The sequence below is a fragment of the Centruroides sculpturatus genome, unplaced genomic scaffold (genome assembly GCF_000671375.1).
Source record: "Centruroides sculpturatus isolate CEXI.00-Female unplaced genomic scaffold, Cexi_2.0 scaffold2874, whole genome shotgun sequence".
Classification (NCBI taxonomy): Eukaryota; Metazoa; Arthropoda; class Arachnida; order Scorpiones; family Buthidae; genus Centruroides; species Centruroides sculpturatus.
The window spans coordinates 1-16682 of NW_019386966.1; the positions used below are offsets into that span (position 1 = coordinate 1).

Genomic DNA, 16682 nt, shown 5'->3' on the forward strand with positions numbered 1-16682 from the left:
AATAAAGACATTATTAAATTTGCTAACGTTGCGAAAGGGGTTAAATCAATTTCTAAACAGAGATCGAAGACATTAGATCATGTCGAGAAATTGCTTTTGCTTTGGATAAATGAAAAACGGCGTGCCGGCGACAGCGTATCGGAAGAAATTATTTGCGAGAAAGTTAAAAGGATACATGCTGATCTCATGAAAAATCAAGCAGAAACTAGCACGGAAAGCGAGGTGTTTAAAGCCAGCCATTTTTTTTACATGAGAACGAATTAATCATTTTTACATTACTTCTTATGGAAAAGGTTGGTTCGGTATAAATCCTATTCGGTATAAGTCCAAACACCAGGAACGGATTAAGGTCGTATACCGAGGTTCCACTGTATTTAAGTTTCATTGATGATCATGATTTTAGAACTTATTAGTGAATTGTATTATTTGTTGAAACACAAATGTAAACAAATTACAGTAAAACCTTTTTAAGGAAAAGTTTAAGGAGTAAAAGAAAAAAGTCTCAACTTTGAGGTCTTATCTGTTTTCAGAGGTGATTCAAGATCAACTCAGGCCTTCGGAAAGGTCAATGCCAATGTTTAATTTGATGCCAATTTCTGATCCTAACTGGAAATGTTTACTGATCTTGGAACTGACATTTTTTAAATTAAGAATTGTATACTTTAACATTATTAACCCAAATGCCAGTCATTCGAAATTCTGATGGCAAACAAATTATTAAAAGGAAATATTTTTACAATAAAAATTCTTTGTTTTGAGAAGTGACTTTTGGTTAGTGTTCAGACCATGTCTAGGACCTTACATTTGCCCTAGTAATTATGAAATAATATTAATTGCTATTATTCATGAAATGGTTTTTTGATCAGTTTCATCTGACTAATTGATATCAGTTATTGTCAAAACAATTTTAAGTGACTAATGTATATTAAATGGTATATTAAAAACTAGATAAAAACTTGTAAATTGATTTGATATATTTGAAATTTGAAGTAATATAAAATTGAACAATACACTATTAATGATAAACAGAACATTTGCCAAATGGTACCATATGATATTAATTGGTATCATTTGATGCCATTTAATGTCACTCACTAAATGATGTCAGTTAACATCAATTGATATCATGTATTTAGAATTTAAAAATGTGATTACATTACAAAATAATTTGATAACAGTTGATATTATTTAATATTCTCATCTACAAAGTAAATGATTGCAAATTAATTGCTAATTATTATCATTTAATGTCATTTTCTACCAATTGGCATCAACTCATATTATTTGAAGTAATTTGCTAATAGTAGATGATTTCAAATGATATTTTTATTAGGGGGTGTCTAAATGGGGGCTGCAAATCTTTTTGTGTTGATGATTTTGTTAAGTGAAATTTTTTCTTTTAGTTTTTTCTCCTTTATATTATATTAATTTATTATTATATTTGTGAGTTATTATTAACATTAAATTGCATAATAATTGCTCAAAAGAAATAATTTTCCTACAAAGAAATAATTTTCCTACAAATAATAATTCCTACAAAGAAATAATTTTTTTTATTCCTAAAGGCAAATTATCACTTTGGCAAAAACATTATCCTAGAAAACCTTGTGTTAAAGCTCAAAAGTTAGAACATTTCTTTTAATGTCTCAAAATTAAAATAAAAAATTTTCTTACATACAGTAGCTTAATTTTTTGTTTTCATTTCATTTGATGTATACATATGGTTTATTTTAATCAGTCCATTGAAATAACTAAAAAAATATACATCTTGAAAAAAATTTATTAAACCAAACATGTTAGACTTCAAGGGTGCCGCAAGATGACATTATTGGTTTCATCATAGATTGCACTACAGCTGATAAAAACAGAATTACAGAAAAACAGAATCAACTTATTTTCTTAACTTATAACCTGCATTTTTTATTGCATATTATGATTCTATAAAAAAAAAATGAATAAACTTTTACCTGAAATATTTTTTCTGTGAATTTTTATGTAGTTAACACATTGTGTACATTCATCTACAAGTATGTGGACAGTATGGTAGCTGTGAAGTTCATTGAAAAAAGGAGGAAAAAGACTAAAAATTCATTGGAAAACTATTATTATTTAGTGTAATCATTCTTTTTCTTTAAATAATAAACTGGTAAAACAACTTTTGTCTTCGTGTATTAAAGCCATTAAGCTTGTGATAAAGAGAAGACGTTAATCTTGGCTTATTTTTAAAATCTATCCTGAAACTTAGCTTGAGACCATCTTAAATTTTCTTAATGCATTTTTTATGTTAATTAAACTTTTAGCAGAATACTTCATTAACATGAGTCCCCTTGTGGCCATGTATGCCATATTTTAGTTAGGTTCTTTAGGATGTTTTTCATTCTTTCTTCTTTGTCCTATTCTTTTCTTGCCTTCTCTGTTAAATCTTTCACTTCAACCTATATCTGTGGTAGACCTCCATTGTTAGCAGAGCTAGTCTTACTGCTTGAGTAAAGAGCTACACTTTTCAAAAGTGAAATTGCAACATCATGAAGGAGTGCATGTAGCTACAAGTACATCTCAAGACTGATAGAGGAGAGGGACATATGCAAATGATTAAAAGAACAAACAATCATATTATATGCAACAGACACCTGTTTGTTCAATAACGAATATGGTTTCCACAGGCAGCTATACAGGCCACAATACAATGAGACATACTATTGTGAGAAATCAGACTTCAATGTAAACAATTTAAAGTCATAACATCAACTTTCACACCTGGGAGTAAATCATTTGTTAAGTTCTAAGCAGTGAAAGCGATACTTTCTCATAACCTCCTGACCTACTATCTCAATTTCTCCAAGTCAATATAGCCAGGAACTGCAAGTTTAGGCAGTCATTACCAGTCACTCTTGAATTAATTAAAGTCATCAAAATTTTCCTGTGTCAGTGCCAATCGTACTTTGTCAGATTTTTACATTACCTCAACTGTGCCTAGAAGAAGAACTTTCTTGATCCAGACCAGTCCAGAATGATCCAAATCCAAACCCTCAAGGTCCTAATCTCAATCTCAAATCAAGAATCTCAGATCAAAGAATCATCACCATCAACATAATAAAGAAAATTGAATAAATTAATAAAACAAAATAATTATAAGTCGTTAAAGTGAAGATATCTGTTTGTTTTAATACAATAAAATAGTTAATAACTGAAACTTGATATAAAGAAATATTACAGAGTATAACAAATTTGTATATGAATTACTTGTAAACTTTTTATTTTATTTAATTAGCTTCCAGTTATTTTATGTTTGTTAAATCCAACGATGGAAGAATATCATTGGCAATTGATTTACAATGCACTTCAACAACCATTTGATGAAAAACAAATAATTACAATAGAGAATTTAGAGAAAATTTCTGTATATGATTATGCTGATGAAATTCGAAAGATTTCTGAACAAGCAACAGCTGAAGCAAGTCTAAAGACATTACTAAAAAAGGTAAATATATACAGTAATGATAATTTTTGAAAATATTATATTAAGTAAAATAATACAGTATTTAAAAGTTTATAGTAGTTTTACTTTATAATCTGTTTAATTTTTTCCTTATTATATCACTAAATTTCATTTTATTACAATTCAAAAGTATTTCGTATATATTAAAAATTATATATTTAATCATTTTGTTTTCATTTAATTTATAATTTATAAATCAAAATTTTATTAAATATTGAAACTTTATTTCATTCTAATATCATCATTTGAAATTATTAATTTCTTTGTATATTTTTTAATCAGTGAATCATTTAACATTCACAACAATACTGTCAATTTTTGCATTTTATTACTTTTTATGCTACTTAAATTCCTATAGATGTTTTGATTATTATTTTAGAATAATATAAATATAATATAAACACATATTTAAATGAGTAAAACAATGTATATTATAGATTTAATATCAGAGCTCTACTAATTTTTAAAAACCTTATTAGAAGTTTTCCTGAACTAAAAAAACAATATATTCTCCAGCTCTTTTATTTATAGTTATTTACATTTTTGCAATTCCTTTAGGTTCATATATAAGTGGTAAAAATATACTTCATTGTTCTATGAGTCTCTGATAACATTGTAAAAGATGTTCTGTAAAATACATATTGGATTTTCTGATAAATGCTGAAAAATTGATATATCTGTTATTGCTAAGAATCTAACCATAACATTAAATGAATGTAGAATAGGGTAGTGATAATTAAAATTTCAGTTAGACAATAAAATATATGAGAACTTGTAGTATAATTCACAAAAAATCAAATTTATCACAAAAAAGCAAAGAAAATTGCCTATAATGTTATGAGTATATAACATAATTTAATTAAATAATAATGTTATAAATAAATGTTTTCAGTTTTATTGTTCAATGTTTTGATTTTTAGGTGAAAATAAAGATATTTGGTTTTGACTTTTTGACTAAGAGCTTCTCTATTTGCTAATAGAAAACTAAACCAGTGTAATAGCAATACTTATTTATATGAGTTGATTGGAAAGTAAAGATCAATTGCAAGTTACACTTTGCTTACATACATTTTATTCAAACTTATACATCTATAAATAGTAGTCAGTTCAATACAGTGATCATTTGGCTTTTTATTCAAACAGATAGCAAAATAAAAGTCTATTTTTCTCCATCTTCTAAATGATTCAAGCACTTGATAATGTGACACCAATTATTTTATGCTCCTGTGTAAAAAATGTGGAGCTTTGCAATCAGAATCATTCTCTCATAGTCGGATTTAGCACTTGAGAGGCCCCAGGCACAATTCAATTTTGAGGCCACCCTCTAAATATTTTCACTACCCCTGCACCCTACATTGTGCATTCTATGTGCAAGTTTTTCTCTGGTAGGCACTATACCAGTGGTCCAAGAAAAGTAAGATATAGGGAAATAACATTGAAAATTAACCAATATAAAATTACAACAGCCTGGCTGTATTTAGAAGGTTTCTGATGTTCAGATTGTATTAATTATAAAAATTGAAAATTATTGGTACAAGAATTACTAAGTTTCAATAAGTAAAAGTGTTAAAAACAAAAAAAATCTAGTAATCAATGGATATAAAAAAAATAATTTATTTTAAAATTTACTACTGATTACCACCTGCAAAACATGTCATAGCTGGCATTATTCATTTGTCAATTTAATTTAGGGAATACTGCTAAATTATTAATTACCTTTATTATGAAAAAATAAGAATTAAACTAAATAATTTTTTATTTTGAGAGCTGAATTTTGTGACCCTAGACATGCACCTCGTGTGCCTGTGCAGAAATCCACCACTGCTCATAGTTGCTTGGACTTCCATCACTCTGGAATCACCAATAGCCAAATGTTTAGGTTCAAATGCATGAAACCACTTGGTGACAGGTCTGTTGCTGAAATTTGGATGAAAATATGTGAATCATCTACCATATGGCCATATGGTAGATGATTCACACATTTTCATTCAAATTTCAGCAACAAGTGTTTGTCTATAGAGCTGTAAGAAACCTTATGTTGTTGTTAAAAAGCATACCTCTTTTTGAAAGATGTGCAAGTTTCTTACTGTAAATGGTCTATCAAAAACATTGAAGTGTAGTACAGTATTAATGAATCACTTATTATGTGCCATGTTTCATGAACTCCAGTAACAGCTCATTGTGGGAATCTCAAATCATGATGACTATAGATCTGGTATAGTTAGTATGCTTCTATTCCATAAATGCTTTCTTCATTTCTGAGGTTAATTGGTATATTTAGATTCATTCAGGCTTTGTTGTCTGTAATTGAGCAGTTAAAGCAGTTTATTCCTTTTACTTCACTTTTTTCTGACATTGTCTGTTTGGTGTGTTTTCAAATTATTCATAAGCTATCTTGGTATTTAGTAAGCAAAAAACGTTTTGATGGTGCATCTTATTGTGAACAGTGGCATATGTTACCTCCTGATGTCCAACACAGTAGCAAGATAATGCAAAGTCACTTGTCTACTTTCAGAAATAAGCTGATCAATTCTTATAGCATTGACTTTCAATTTCAATGTCCTTAGTCTTCCAATTTGATCTTCATTGTAAACATTAATTAGCCCTTCCTCAAATCTTTCAAACTATTTGCAACATGGCAATTTGTAACACTTTCTGTATACTTCAATGAATTGTCAATAAATTTCTGTTACAGATGTTTGTTTTAGAAGAAAGAAATTGGATAATAGCACACTATCTTTCTAGTCATAGATGTGAAGCTATTGCTTCACATCTATGAGACACAGGCTGTGACAGAAGCCATCATTTTTATAGGATAATTAAAATTATACATTAAACATGATTTTTAACTGAATATCAAACAGAAAATATTAAGCAATAATAAAATTAATTAATAATTGTTTTAAAATTGCATTATTAATTACTATAATAATTTCAATCTTTATTGTTCCTTTTAACATTCACAACAATACTGTCAATTTTTGCATTTTATTACTTTTTATGCTACTTAAATTCCTATAGATGTTTTGATTATTATTTTAGAATAATATAAATATAATATAAACACATATTTAAATGAGTAAAACAATGTATATTATAGATTTAATATCAGAGCTCTACTAATTTTTAAAAACCTTATTAGAAGTTTTCCTGAACTAAAAAAACAATATATTCTCCAGCTCTTTTATTTATAGTTATTTACATTTTTGCAATTCCTTTAGGTTCATATATAAGTGGTAAAAATATACTTCATTGTTCTATGAGTCTCTGATAACATTGTAAAAGATGTTCTGTAAAATACATATTGGATTTTCTGATAAATGCTGAAAAATTGATATATCTGTTATTGCTAAGAATCTAACCATAACATTAAATGAATGTAGAATAGGGTAGTGATAATTAAAATTTCAGTTAGACAATAAAATATATGAGAACTTGTAGTATAATTCACAAAAAATCAAATTTATCACAAAAAAGCAAAGAAAATTGCCTATAATGTTATGAGTATATAACATAATTTAATTAAATAATAATGTTATAAATAAATGTTTTCAGTTTTATTGTTCAATGTTTTGATTTTTAGGTGAAAATAAAGATATTTGGTTTTGACTTTTTGACTAAGAGCTTCTCTATTTGCTAATAGAAAACTAAACCAGTGTAATAGCAATACTTATTTATATGAGTTGATTGGAAAGTAAAGATCAATTGCAAGTTACACTTTGCTTACATACATTTTATTCAAACTTATACATCTATAAATAGTAGTCAGTTCAATACAGTGATCATTTGGCTTTTTATTCAAACAGATAGCAAAATAAAAGTCTATTTTTCTCCATCTTCTAAATGATTCAAGCACTTGATAATGTGACACCAATTATTTTATGCTCCTGTGTAAAAAATGTGGAGCTTTGCAATCAGAATCATTCTCTCATAGTCGGATTTAGCACTTGAGAGGCCCCAGGCACAATTCAATTTTGAGGCCACCCTCTAAATATTTTCACTACCCCTGCACCCTACATTGTGCATTCTATGTGCAAGTTTTTCTCTGGTAGGCACTATACCAGTGGTCCAAGAAAAGTAAGATATAGGGAAATAACATTGAAAATTAACCAATATAAAATTACAACAGCCTGGCTGTATTTAGAAGGTTTCTGATGTTCAGATTGTATTAATTATAAAAATTGAAAATTATTGGTACAAGAATTACTAAGTTTCAATAAGTAAAAGTGTTAAAAACAAAAAAAATCTAGTAATCAATGGATATAAAAAAAATAATTTATTTTAAAATTTACTACTGATTACCACCTGCAAAACATGTCATAGCTGGCATTATTCATTTGTCAATTTAATTTAGGGAATACTGCTAAATTATTAATTACCTTTATTATGAAAAAATAAGAATTAAACTAAATAATTTTTTATTTTGAGAGCTGAATTTTGTGACCCTAGACATGCACCTCGTGTGCCTGTGCAGAAATCCACCACTGCTCATAGTTGCTTGGACTTCCATCACTCTGGAATCACCAATAGCCAAATGTTTAGGTTCAAATGCATGAAACCACTTGGTGACAGGTCTGTTGCTGAAATTTGGATGAAAATATGTGAATCATCTACCATATGGCCATATGGTAGATGATTCACACATTTTCATTCAAATTTCAGCAACAAGTGTTTGTCTATAGAGCTGTAAGAAACCTTATGTTGTTGTTAAAAAGCATACCTCTTTTTGAAAGATGTGCAAGTTTCTTACTGTAAATGGTCTATCAAAAACATTGAAGTGTAGTACAGTATTAATGAATCACTTATTATGTGCCATGTTTCATGAACTCCAGTAACAGCTCATTGTGGGAATCTCAAATCATGATGACTATAGATCTGGTATAGTTAGTATGCTTCTATTCCATAAATGCTTTCTTCATTTCTGAGGTTAATTGGTATATTTAGATTCATTCAGGCTTTGTTGTCTGTAATTGAGCAGTTAAAGCAGTTTATTCCTTTTACTTCACTTTTTTCTGACATTGTCTGTTTGGTGTGTTTTCAAATTATTCATAAGCTATCTTGGTATTTAGTAAGCAAAAAACGTTTTGATGGTGCATCTTATTGTGAACAGTGGCATATGTTACCTCCTGATGTCCAACACAGTAGCAAGATAATGCAAAGTCACTTGTCTACTTTCAGAAATAAGCTGATCAATTCTTATAGCATTGACTTTCAATTTCAATGTCCTTAGTCTTCCAATTTGATCTTCATTGTAAACATTAATTAGCCCTTCCTCAAATCTTTCAAACTATTTGCAACATGGCAATTTGTAACACTTTCTGTATACTTCAATGAATTGTCAATAAATTTCTGTTACAGATGTTTGTTTTAGAAGAAAGAAATTGGATAATAGCACACTATCTTTCTAGTCATAGATGTGAAGCTATTGCTTCACATCTATGAGACACAGGCTGTGACAGAAGCCATCATTTTTATAGGATAATTAAAATTATACATTAAACATGATTTTTAACTGAATATCAAACAGAAAATATTAAGCAATAATAAAATTAATTAATAATTGTTTTAAAATTGCATTATTAATTACTATAATAATTTCAATCTTTATTGTTCATTTTAAAGGTTAAAGATGCATGGGAGAGAACAGAATATGTTGTCTTACCATATAAATCTGGCAAGGATGTGTATATTTTGGGAGGAACTGATGACATACAAGCTTTATTAGAAGATTCAATAATGACTATAGCAACAATTCAGGCATCTAAACACGTTACTCCCATTAAGAGTGAAGTAGAAGAATGGAGTAGACGTCTAGAATTATTTGCTGAAACATTGGTAAATTAAACTTTTTAAACAATTAAATATAATGAGAATCTAAGAATATGATTAAAAATTTACACTTACACATATTTTGTTCATCATATATGATGTGCTATTGATCACATGCACAATAACAATAACTCAATAGATAAATTAAAAAACAGAAAATGCTAATAAACCTTAAAGGGTCACTTTTTATTGCAATAAAATGTTTTTCTAGCTAATTCTTATCTCATTTTCAGATACAGGCAAAAGTTTGAAGATCAGAATATATTAAATAGTTAATTAGTATGTATGTTAATTTATTTTACATAGTTAACACAAATTTTTAAATTTATTAATGTGTCTTTTTGTGTGAATAAAATTCAAAATTATCATTTAATGTGTTTTATTCTTTGAACTTTTTAGTGTGGATCTGAAGATAAGACATGAATTATCTTGAAAAATGCTTAATTACAATAAAAAGCAACTTCTTAAAAGTTTTTAACATTTTCTGATTTTAAATTATAAAATTTAAGTATTTTTAACTCTAAATGATTATAGCAAAATTCAGTTATTGATTCATTTATTTATTTATTTATTTTTTTGAAGATTACAAAATTTTCACATAAATATTACTGAAAATTTATTTTGTAGTTAATATGCATAGCAATTTTATTTTTACAGAAGTTTTTATTTCCAATGCCTCCATTGATTCATCTTTATAATTTAACTTTTAATAAAGTATTTGTATTTTGATTTATATTTCTACCTATCTCTTATTATTCATAATCTCAGTATGACAAATTTCAATTAAATTTGGTCATTTTCTTATGTGACGTTTAAAACTTTGTCGTAGTAATGGCACAGTAAGATCCTACTTAACGCGGGGGATGCATTCCTATACGACAAAACGCACTAAGTGAAACAGCATTAAACAAGATCATTTTAACAGAGTAAATAGGGAAAGGGGAACAAGTGACCAAAAATTAACAAATTTTACTGTAATTTTAAGTTATTTTTATATTAATTTGCATAATAATATATGTTAAATAACACATAAACATATGCACACAGAAATGTAAAGTTCATTTTTTTGTGATGAAGGTCCTGGCTTTTTTGAAATTCTTGTTTTTTGTGATAAAGTCGTGTAGTTTCATTTGTCGCTTTTTTTTTCTTTCCATAAACAAATGTCAGTAGCGGATGATCACATCCAAAACACCTTGTTTTGCTTTTGCACCCCTTTCAAAGTCAGGATCATTCACTACAATTTGATCAACGATTTTGGTTATCATTACCAAACTTTTACTAAAGAAATCTGTAGCAAGTTCTTTGGGTTCCTTGTTTTCAGTACCTCTATTTTTAAGTTCTACACGAATTCCTTGTTCTGTCAGTTTTTGAAGTCATCATTGGTAAGGCTCTAGTAGAAACCTGCAGTAACTCCCCAATATCCTGTTCATCTACATCTCTTGTATTAATTAAGTTGACAATTTTGTCAACCTAACAATACATTGAAAGGCTCTTCTCGATGAGAATTCTTGGATACCTTCAGCCATAACGTATTCCACGCTCCCTCCGTTCATGCATTTATCAGTTAATTCTTGCCAAGCCAAGTCAATATTTTCTATGGTATCCATGATATTATATTTTTTCCAAAATTGCATGAAACAAACATAGATTTAAGGGAGGTACAGCACTATGACTAATTTCTACCTTTTGCTGATTGGATTGTGTTTGGGAATAATCGTATTATATACAAATCAATGAATTATTGTGTTAATTTGAATCAGTGTAAATTTTGAGTGGTTTTTTAGAACCCAGTTGAAAATTATCTTCATTTTGATTTTACAAAGTATAAATACATTTGTCAATGTTTTTTATATAATGTGTAAGGTTGCCAACTTTTAGGGGCAATAAGTTAATTGTGCGTCAGGAAAACCTAGGGGCGAATCGTATGTGGGTGGCGGTGGCAGAGGCAAAGATGACAAGTGTCTTACAAAACCATTTATTTTTGTCATAAAATTAACTTACATAATAATGGCACAGAAAATTCGATCTAGATTGTTTTTTGCTGGGAACTCCCGATGTCAGTGGATGGGTGAAGGCTGGTGTCTGAAGTTGTGTGTCCTGGGTCCTTGATAGAGGAGTGTCCATTGCAAAGGAGGTGACTCTGATGGGTGATGCTGCAGATGGATGGAGATCTTGGGCCACTGGTGGAAACACTTGTCTGGAGGAGAACTGCCGCTTGACCTTGAGACCCGGTGGTTTTTTATAGGATTTTCCCCCAAATCTCACCCTTTCGATTGGTCCTGTTCACTCTTTCTCTTACCCCGATTGGTCATTCTTTTGTCTCTAGGCAAAAACCAAGACTGATCTGGATCGGGAAAGGTCCGAGAGGTGTCAACGTAGCCTTTGAAATCTGCACTTGTATTTTACTCTGTTATGGCCCTTTTCCTGATGTTTTTGAATCTAAACGATCTACCAGATGTTATGGTGGCCATTTACCTCCCAACGGGTTCGGGCTAACATGACTTAACAGATGTCCTTTTGGTCATTAACCCATTTTTCTTGATTGTTTAGACCCAACACTTGTTTGCGAGCATCTTGACAAAGCTCTCTCTCTCTCTGTTGACATTCCCCTCTGCCGTTTATCATCGTGTTGCGTTTGTTTTACAATAAGTAAGAAAGTTTTCTTCCTGTCTGGGTTTTGTCACCAACATACTCCCTTGACCCGATTTGACCTCTGAATCTCTCTGACTTAGGATTGTAAGGGTTGTAAAAGTGACATCAAAATTTTGATGCACTTTTACAACCCTTACAATGTATAATTAATTTCTTTCATGTAATATTGTCAGACTTTATTGTTTACATCTTTTTATTTAATTTTTTACATGTTTTTAAATGTTTAAGTAAGTGTATATTTATATTTTTCTATTGTCTTTTTATTTTATCATTGTTATTTTTTTTTATTTTTAATTATTGTTAGTTTTGGGTAAATTGTAATGGGGGTGGATATCACTGTTTTTCCACATTTCCTAACATGTGTAATATAAATAAATAAATTTAAGTAATGTAATATTTGTTTGGAGAGAGAGAGAGAGAGCTCCGATTTCTGTTTTCTATCTTCTTGACTAATGTCTGCTCAGTGTGGAGTGTAGCACTTTTGATCTTACCTTTGATGCTTAATGAAAGGTTTTTATTATGTGTATGGATTCTAGTTGAAGAAGCTAACATAAAATATATTTATTATTATTTTCTGTATATTAAATTTTCTTTTTTATTTTTTCTGTTAATTATAAAATTATTTACATGTGAAATTTTATGATAAGTCAAACTATTTTCCCATTTCATTTTATTTCATAAGCAGTATTGTTTCTTGAGATACATAATAAATCACTTATTATATTTTCTTTTAAGAATTTAAATTTATTCAATGCACATTTTATTATAATTTTGTTATTTTAGATTATGATTTTTCTTATAGGAAGAATGGTTAAATTGCCAGAAAAGTTGGATATATTTAGAAAATATATTTAGTGCACCTGATATTCAGCGTCATGTTCCCGTAGCTGCAAAGTTATTTTCAGATGTAGATAAGTCATGGAAAGAAATTATGGCAAGAGTAAATAGAATACCGTTAGCTATGAGAATTACTACACAACAAGGTAAATAAATAACAAACCTAAATCTAAACTTTGAAATGACTTTAGTATGATTTACATAACAGATAAAATTCAATAATAATGTCATTTAAAGTGCTGTAGAGACAATTTTTGAGTTTAATGAAATTTATTGAGAAAGATGTGTCATATTTAAAAGAATATAAGTATTTTTAATTTATAAAATAGTCTTATTAACAAAAGCCTATTCTAACTGAAAAAATCAAATGATAATAATCTAAAATGTTAAAACTTATATTGATATCATTATTTGTCAGCTGTTTTCTAGATACAAATTTATAGCACAATAACATTTCTCATAAATTTTTTAAAACATTTTCTATCTGCAGACTAAAAATGTAATGTAGGGTCCAAAATAAATTTTAGGAACTGAGCTTGATGTACTTGATCAATTCATCTATGAAAATTTCTAACTTATCAATAATAATAAACGACACTTTTAGCCACAACTTTAATTTAGATAGAGTTAGATAACCTAATAAATAAGTTTTTAACAATTTGGAGAGCTTATCATACCAAGGCTGACCAAAAAATAGACCAGACCTTTTATAAAAAAAATTAGTCTTTAATAATCACCATCAAATTTAGGAAAGGATGCATTTCGGGTGCAAGGACCCTTCATCAGCTTACAAACACATAGTACCAACATAGTACCAACTTAGCATACATACAATTATAACACTGATAGTTAACCAATACAAAGGGATTTTTTGATATATACAGTGCACTGTATTTACAATAGTTAATACAACCCATATACTAAAGAACTAAAAACTATCAAGCATAAAATTTATAACACCAACTCGTATCTATAAACCTTTTACTGGTGCGCGTATCACCACACTCTACAACAGTTACAAATGTTTTCAAACCATTACAGTTCTTCTTCAGGTAACAATCCCCTAACGGAATGCGGTTCAAAGTTGTTACGAAATACGATCCGGAATGATGTCCCAACCTGACGACATCACTACGGACTTGTGCATTATGCATGGTGTACTCTATCTTAGAGATTTATCTATTAGGGCCTGCCAGGCCATTGATAGAGCGATTTCATCCTTGTAGTTAATGCAATTACGTCCTTCACTCATGTTTAGGCATATGTAGATCACCTCCAGCCATCTGAGTTGGTTTGTATGGTGGGTGGTGTGAATGACCTTCGCTTGAGAGAATATGGGTTCTATGTCAGGATCTGACGAGTATACAGCAAGAGCTGTGTTGGTTCTTTCATGGTTGATATCCGCTTTATGCTCTTTGATCTGGGTTACTAGGGGGCGTTTAGTTGATCCTATGTAGATCATATTTCTATCACACCTGTGATCAATGATAGGGATAGTGTAGATGCTGGGGAGCTTATTTCGGTCTGGGGTGTCTTTTCCGTTCTTTAACAAATCAAAACTCGTAGCGCATCTTCTAAATGTAATACGGATATTCCTTTTCTTAGCTATCTCCTTGTATATGGATTTTAGAACCGGATTATATGTGATAGGGATGTTGCTACTAGGAGTAACATTGGAGAGTTGGTGACGGTTTGCTTCCTGCTGCGTTTTTGCGTTCAGTTTATTTATGAGCCCATGGTGTCCGTGCTGTTTGGCTATATCCTCTATGCATTTCATTTCGGACCAGAGTGCTGTTTGGGACAAGGAATGTGTGTGTGCGCCCTTCTGATCAAGGCTTTGAACGCTGTGACTTTGTTTTGTGGAGGGTCACGTGACCTTGCTGGTATGTATAAATCAGCTGAAGTCAGTTTGCGATAAACCTCTGTGTGGACAGTTGCGCTCTCAATCTTAATGTTAATGTCCAGGAAGTGAGCCTCTGTGGGATGTGCCTGGACATTAATAAATCTTATCATATATATGTCATGTCTGTTCCTATCATTTTTTATCATTTAAATGGGCTAAATGATGTCAGTTGATATTTTTACTAGAGTTTTATTTGAATAATCATACTTCACATTTTTGAAGTTACAGAATAATTTTCTTGTGATTGACTAGAACAAATTGTATAGAAAATGTGTAATTGACAATTTTAGCTGTTTTATATACATTCTCTGTTCAATTAGAAGGAAAAAGTTCTGCAATTTTAAAAATCCAAAGAAGTTTGACTACTGAAATGAAAATATTTGAAATTAATAAATTAAATTAAATACAACTTTTAAATGTGTTTATGTAAATTTTTCATAAACTATAATTGCCCAATGTTCTGGCAGTATTACCTTATATTCTTTCTCTTTTAGCCTTATCTTATATAAATTTAAATTTTAAAAAATGTATTATTAGCTTATTATGTTATTTTTTTTTTAATTTTATAAATTTATAATTGATATTTGTTCATAAATAAATAAAATTTTTAAAAACTATTTCAAGTATTTATTTTAATTAAATAGGTATGATAGAAGAGTTTCAAAGCAATAAAGCACAGTTGGATCAAATAAATGCTTGTTTGGAAGCTTATTTGGAGTCAAAGCGTGTCGTGTTTCCAAGATTTTATTTTCTATCCAATGATGAACTTTTAGATATATTATCTGAAACAAGAAACCCACTAGCTGTTCAGATTTATCTCAGGAAATGTTTTGATGCAGTAGCTGAATTGGAATTTGGAACTGAAGGTAAAAATACAGGATATATTTTTATATTATAAGTATGCAATATTATTTATTTTCATTCAGTTTCCCATTTATTCATAAAAATGTTTCTTTGAAGTATCAACTGTAAAATATTCTTTCAAAATTAAGGTATTCCATATGAAACTACAGCATGTTATTCTCTAGAAAACAAAATGGAGTAGCAGAAAAGAAAAATAGATATCTACCAGAGATGACAATATTTGTGTTAATTGATACTGGATTACTCAACAAATACTTGAGTACTTGAGTCCAAAAGAGAAAAGGCTGTCTTATGACTTAGCCCTTGGAAGTTGGAAGTTGAAGAGGGGGTATGGAGGAGAGGAAGTTGTGGTTTGAAAGGAAAGTGAAAGCATAGAAGGGGAGTGTGAAGGGTGGGATCTCATTGGCGTGTTACATCGCAATTATTTTAGACAAAACATTGATATTTACAGGGAACAATTTGGTCTGATGAGACATGACGATACAGAGGATACAATTGGGATACATAATCACAATACCGCAGATAGAAGGTAACATACCCTTGCTAGAGGTAAATAACACAGGTTTTGTATAATCCAAGGTACATAGATAAAGTATTATATATAATCCTAAGTACATAGATAAGGTTTTGTAGATGGAGAGGACGACATCGCGTTACAGTAGGGTAGTACTTCATAAGTTAAAGTCCGATGCGCCTATTTACACATTGCAGGCTGAGAGGACAACCTAGTACAACAGTAGGGTCGCCCTGCGTAGAGGAGTGGTGGCCGGTTACTGCGAGCCTCCATACAGGCTTGGTCGCTGGAATGATCAAAGATCCTGCACTTGGTGATAAATTTTTCAAGCAGTGAATAGTTCCTTTTGGTGCTGAGAAAGTCCTCCCATGGTGGGGGGCCAAGTCTTCCCGTTCTCCGTGCACTGAGTGATTAGTTTGCCCCTAGGTGCATCATATAGTGGACAGTCCAAGAGTGTATGGCTGATGTCACCTATTGTCGTGCTGTCACAGCTGCAGTAATCATTGTCTCTTTTCTTGATGCGGTGTAGGTAACTAGGAAGATTCCCATGGCCGGTTAGAAGCTGAGTCATGCAGTAGGAAGGG

The 16682-nt window shown here is 30.0% G+C and overlaps 1 protein-coding gene across 1 annotated transcript; it reads left to right on the forward strand.

Moving 5' to 3' along the window:
* Positions 1 to 3255: 3255 nt before the first annotated feature.
* Positions 3256 to 16674, forward strand: LOC111615981 (dynein heavy chain 6, axonemal-like). Its single transcript, XM_023357419.1, has 5 exons — positions 3256 to 3481; positions 9122 to 9334; positions 12783 to 12963; positions 15365 to 15586; positions 15713 to 16674. The coding sequence occupies exons 1-5, from the start codon at positions 3305 to 3307 to the stop codon at positions 15763 to 15765; spliced, it is 846 nt and encodes a 281-aa protein (XP_023213187.1). The 5' UTR covers positions 3256 to 3304; the 3' UTR covers positions 15766 to 16674.
* Positions 16675 to 16682: the final 8 nt, after the last annotated feature.

What these genes read in the sequence shown, in the direction of transcription:
- LOC111615981 (XM_023357419.1), top strand. Translation starts at nt 3,305, where the DNA reads ATGGAAGAATATCATTGGCAATTGATTTACAATGCACTTCAACAACCA. An exon ending in TAAAGACATTACTAAAAAAG is followed by an intron (nt 3,482 to 9,121) that starts GTAAATATATAC and finishes TTCATTTTAAAG; the next exon opens with GTTAAAGATGCATGGGAGAG. An exon ending in AATTATTTGCTGAAACATTG is followed by an intron (nt 9,335 to 12,782) that starts GTAAATTAAACT and finishes TTTTTCTTATAG; the next exon opens with GAAGAATGGTTAAATTGCCA.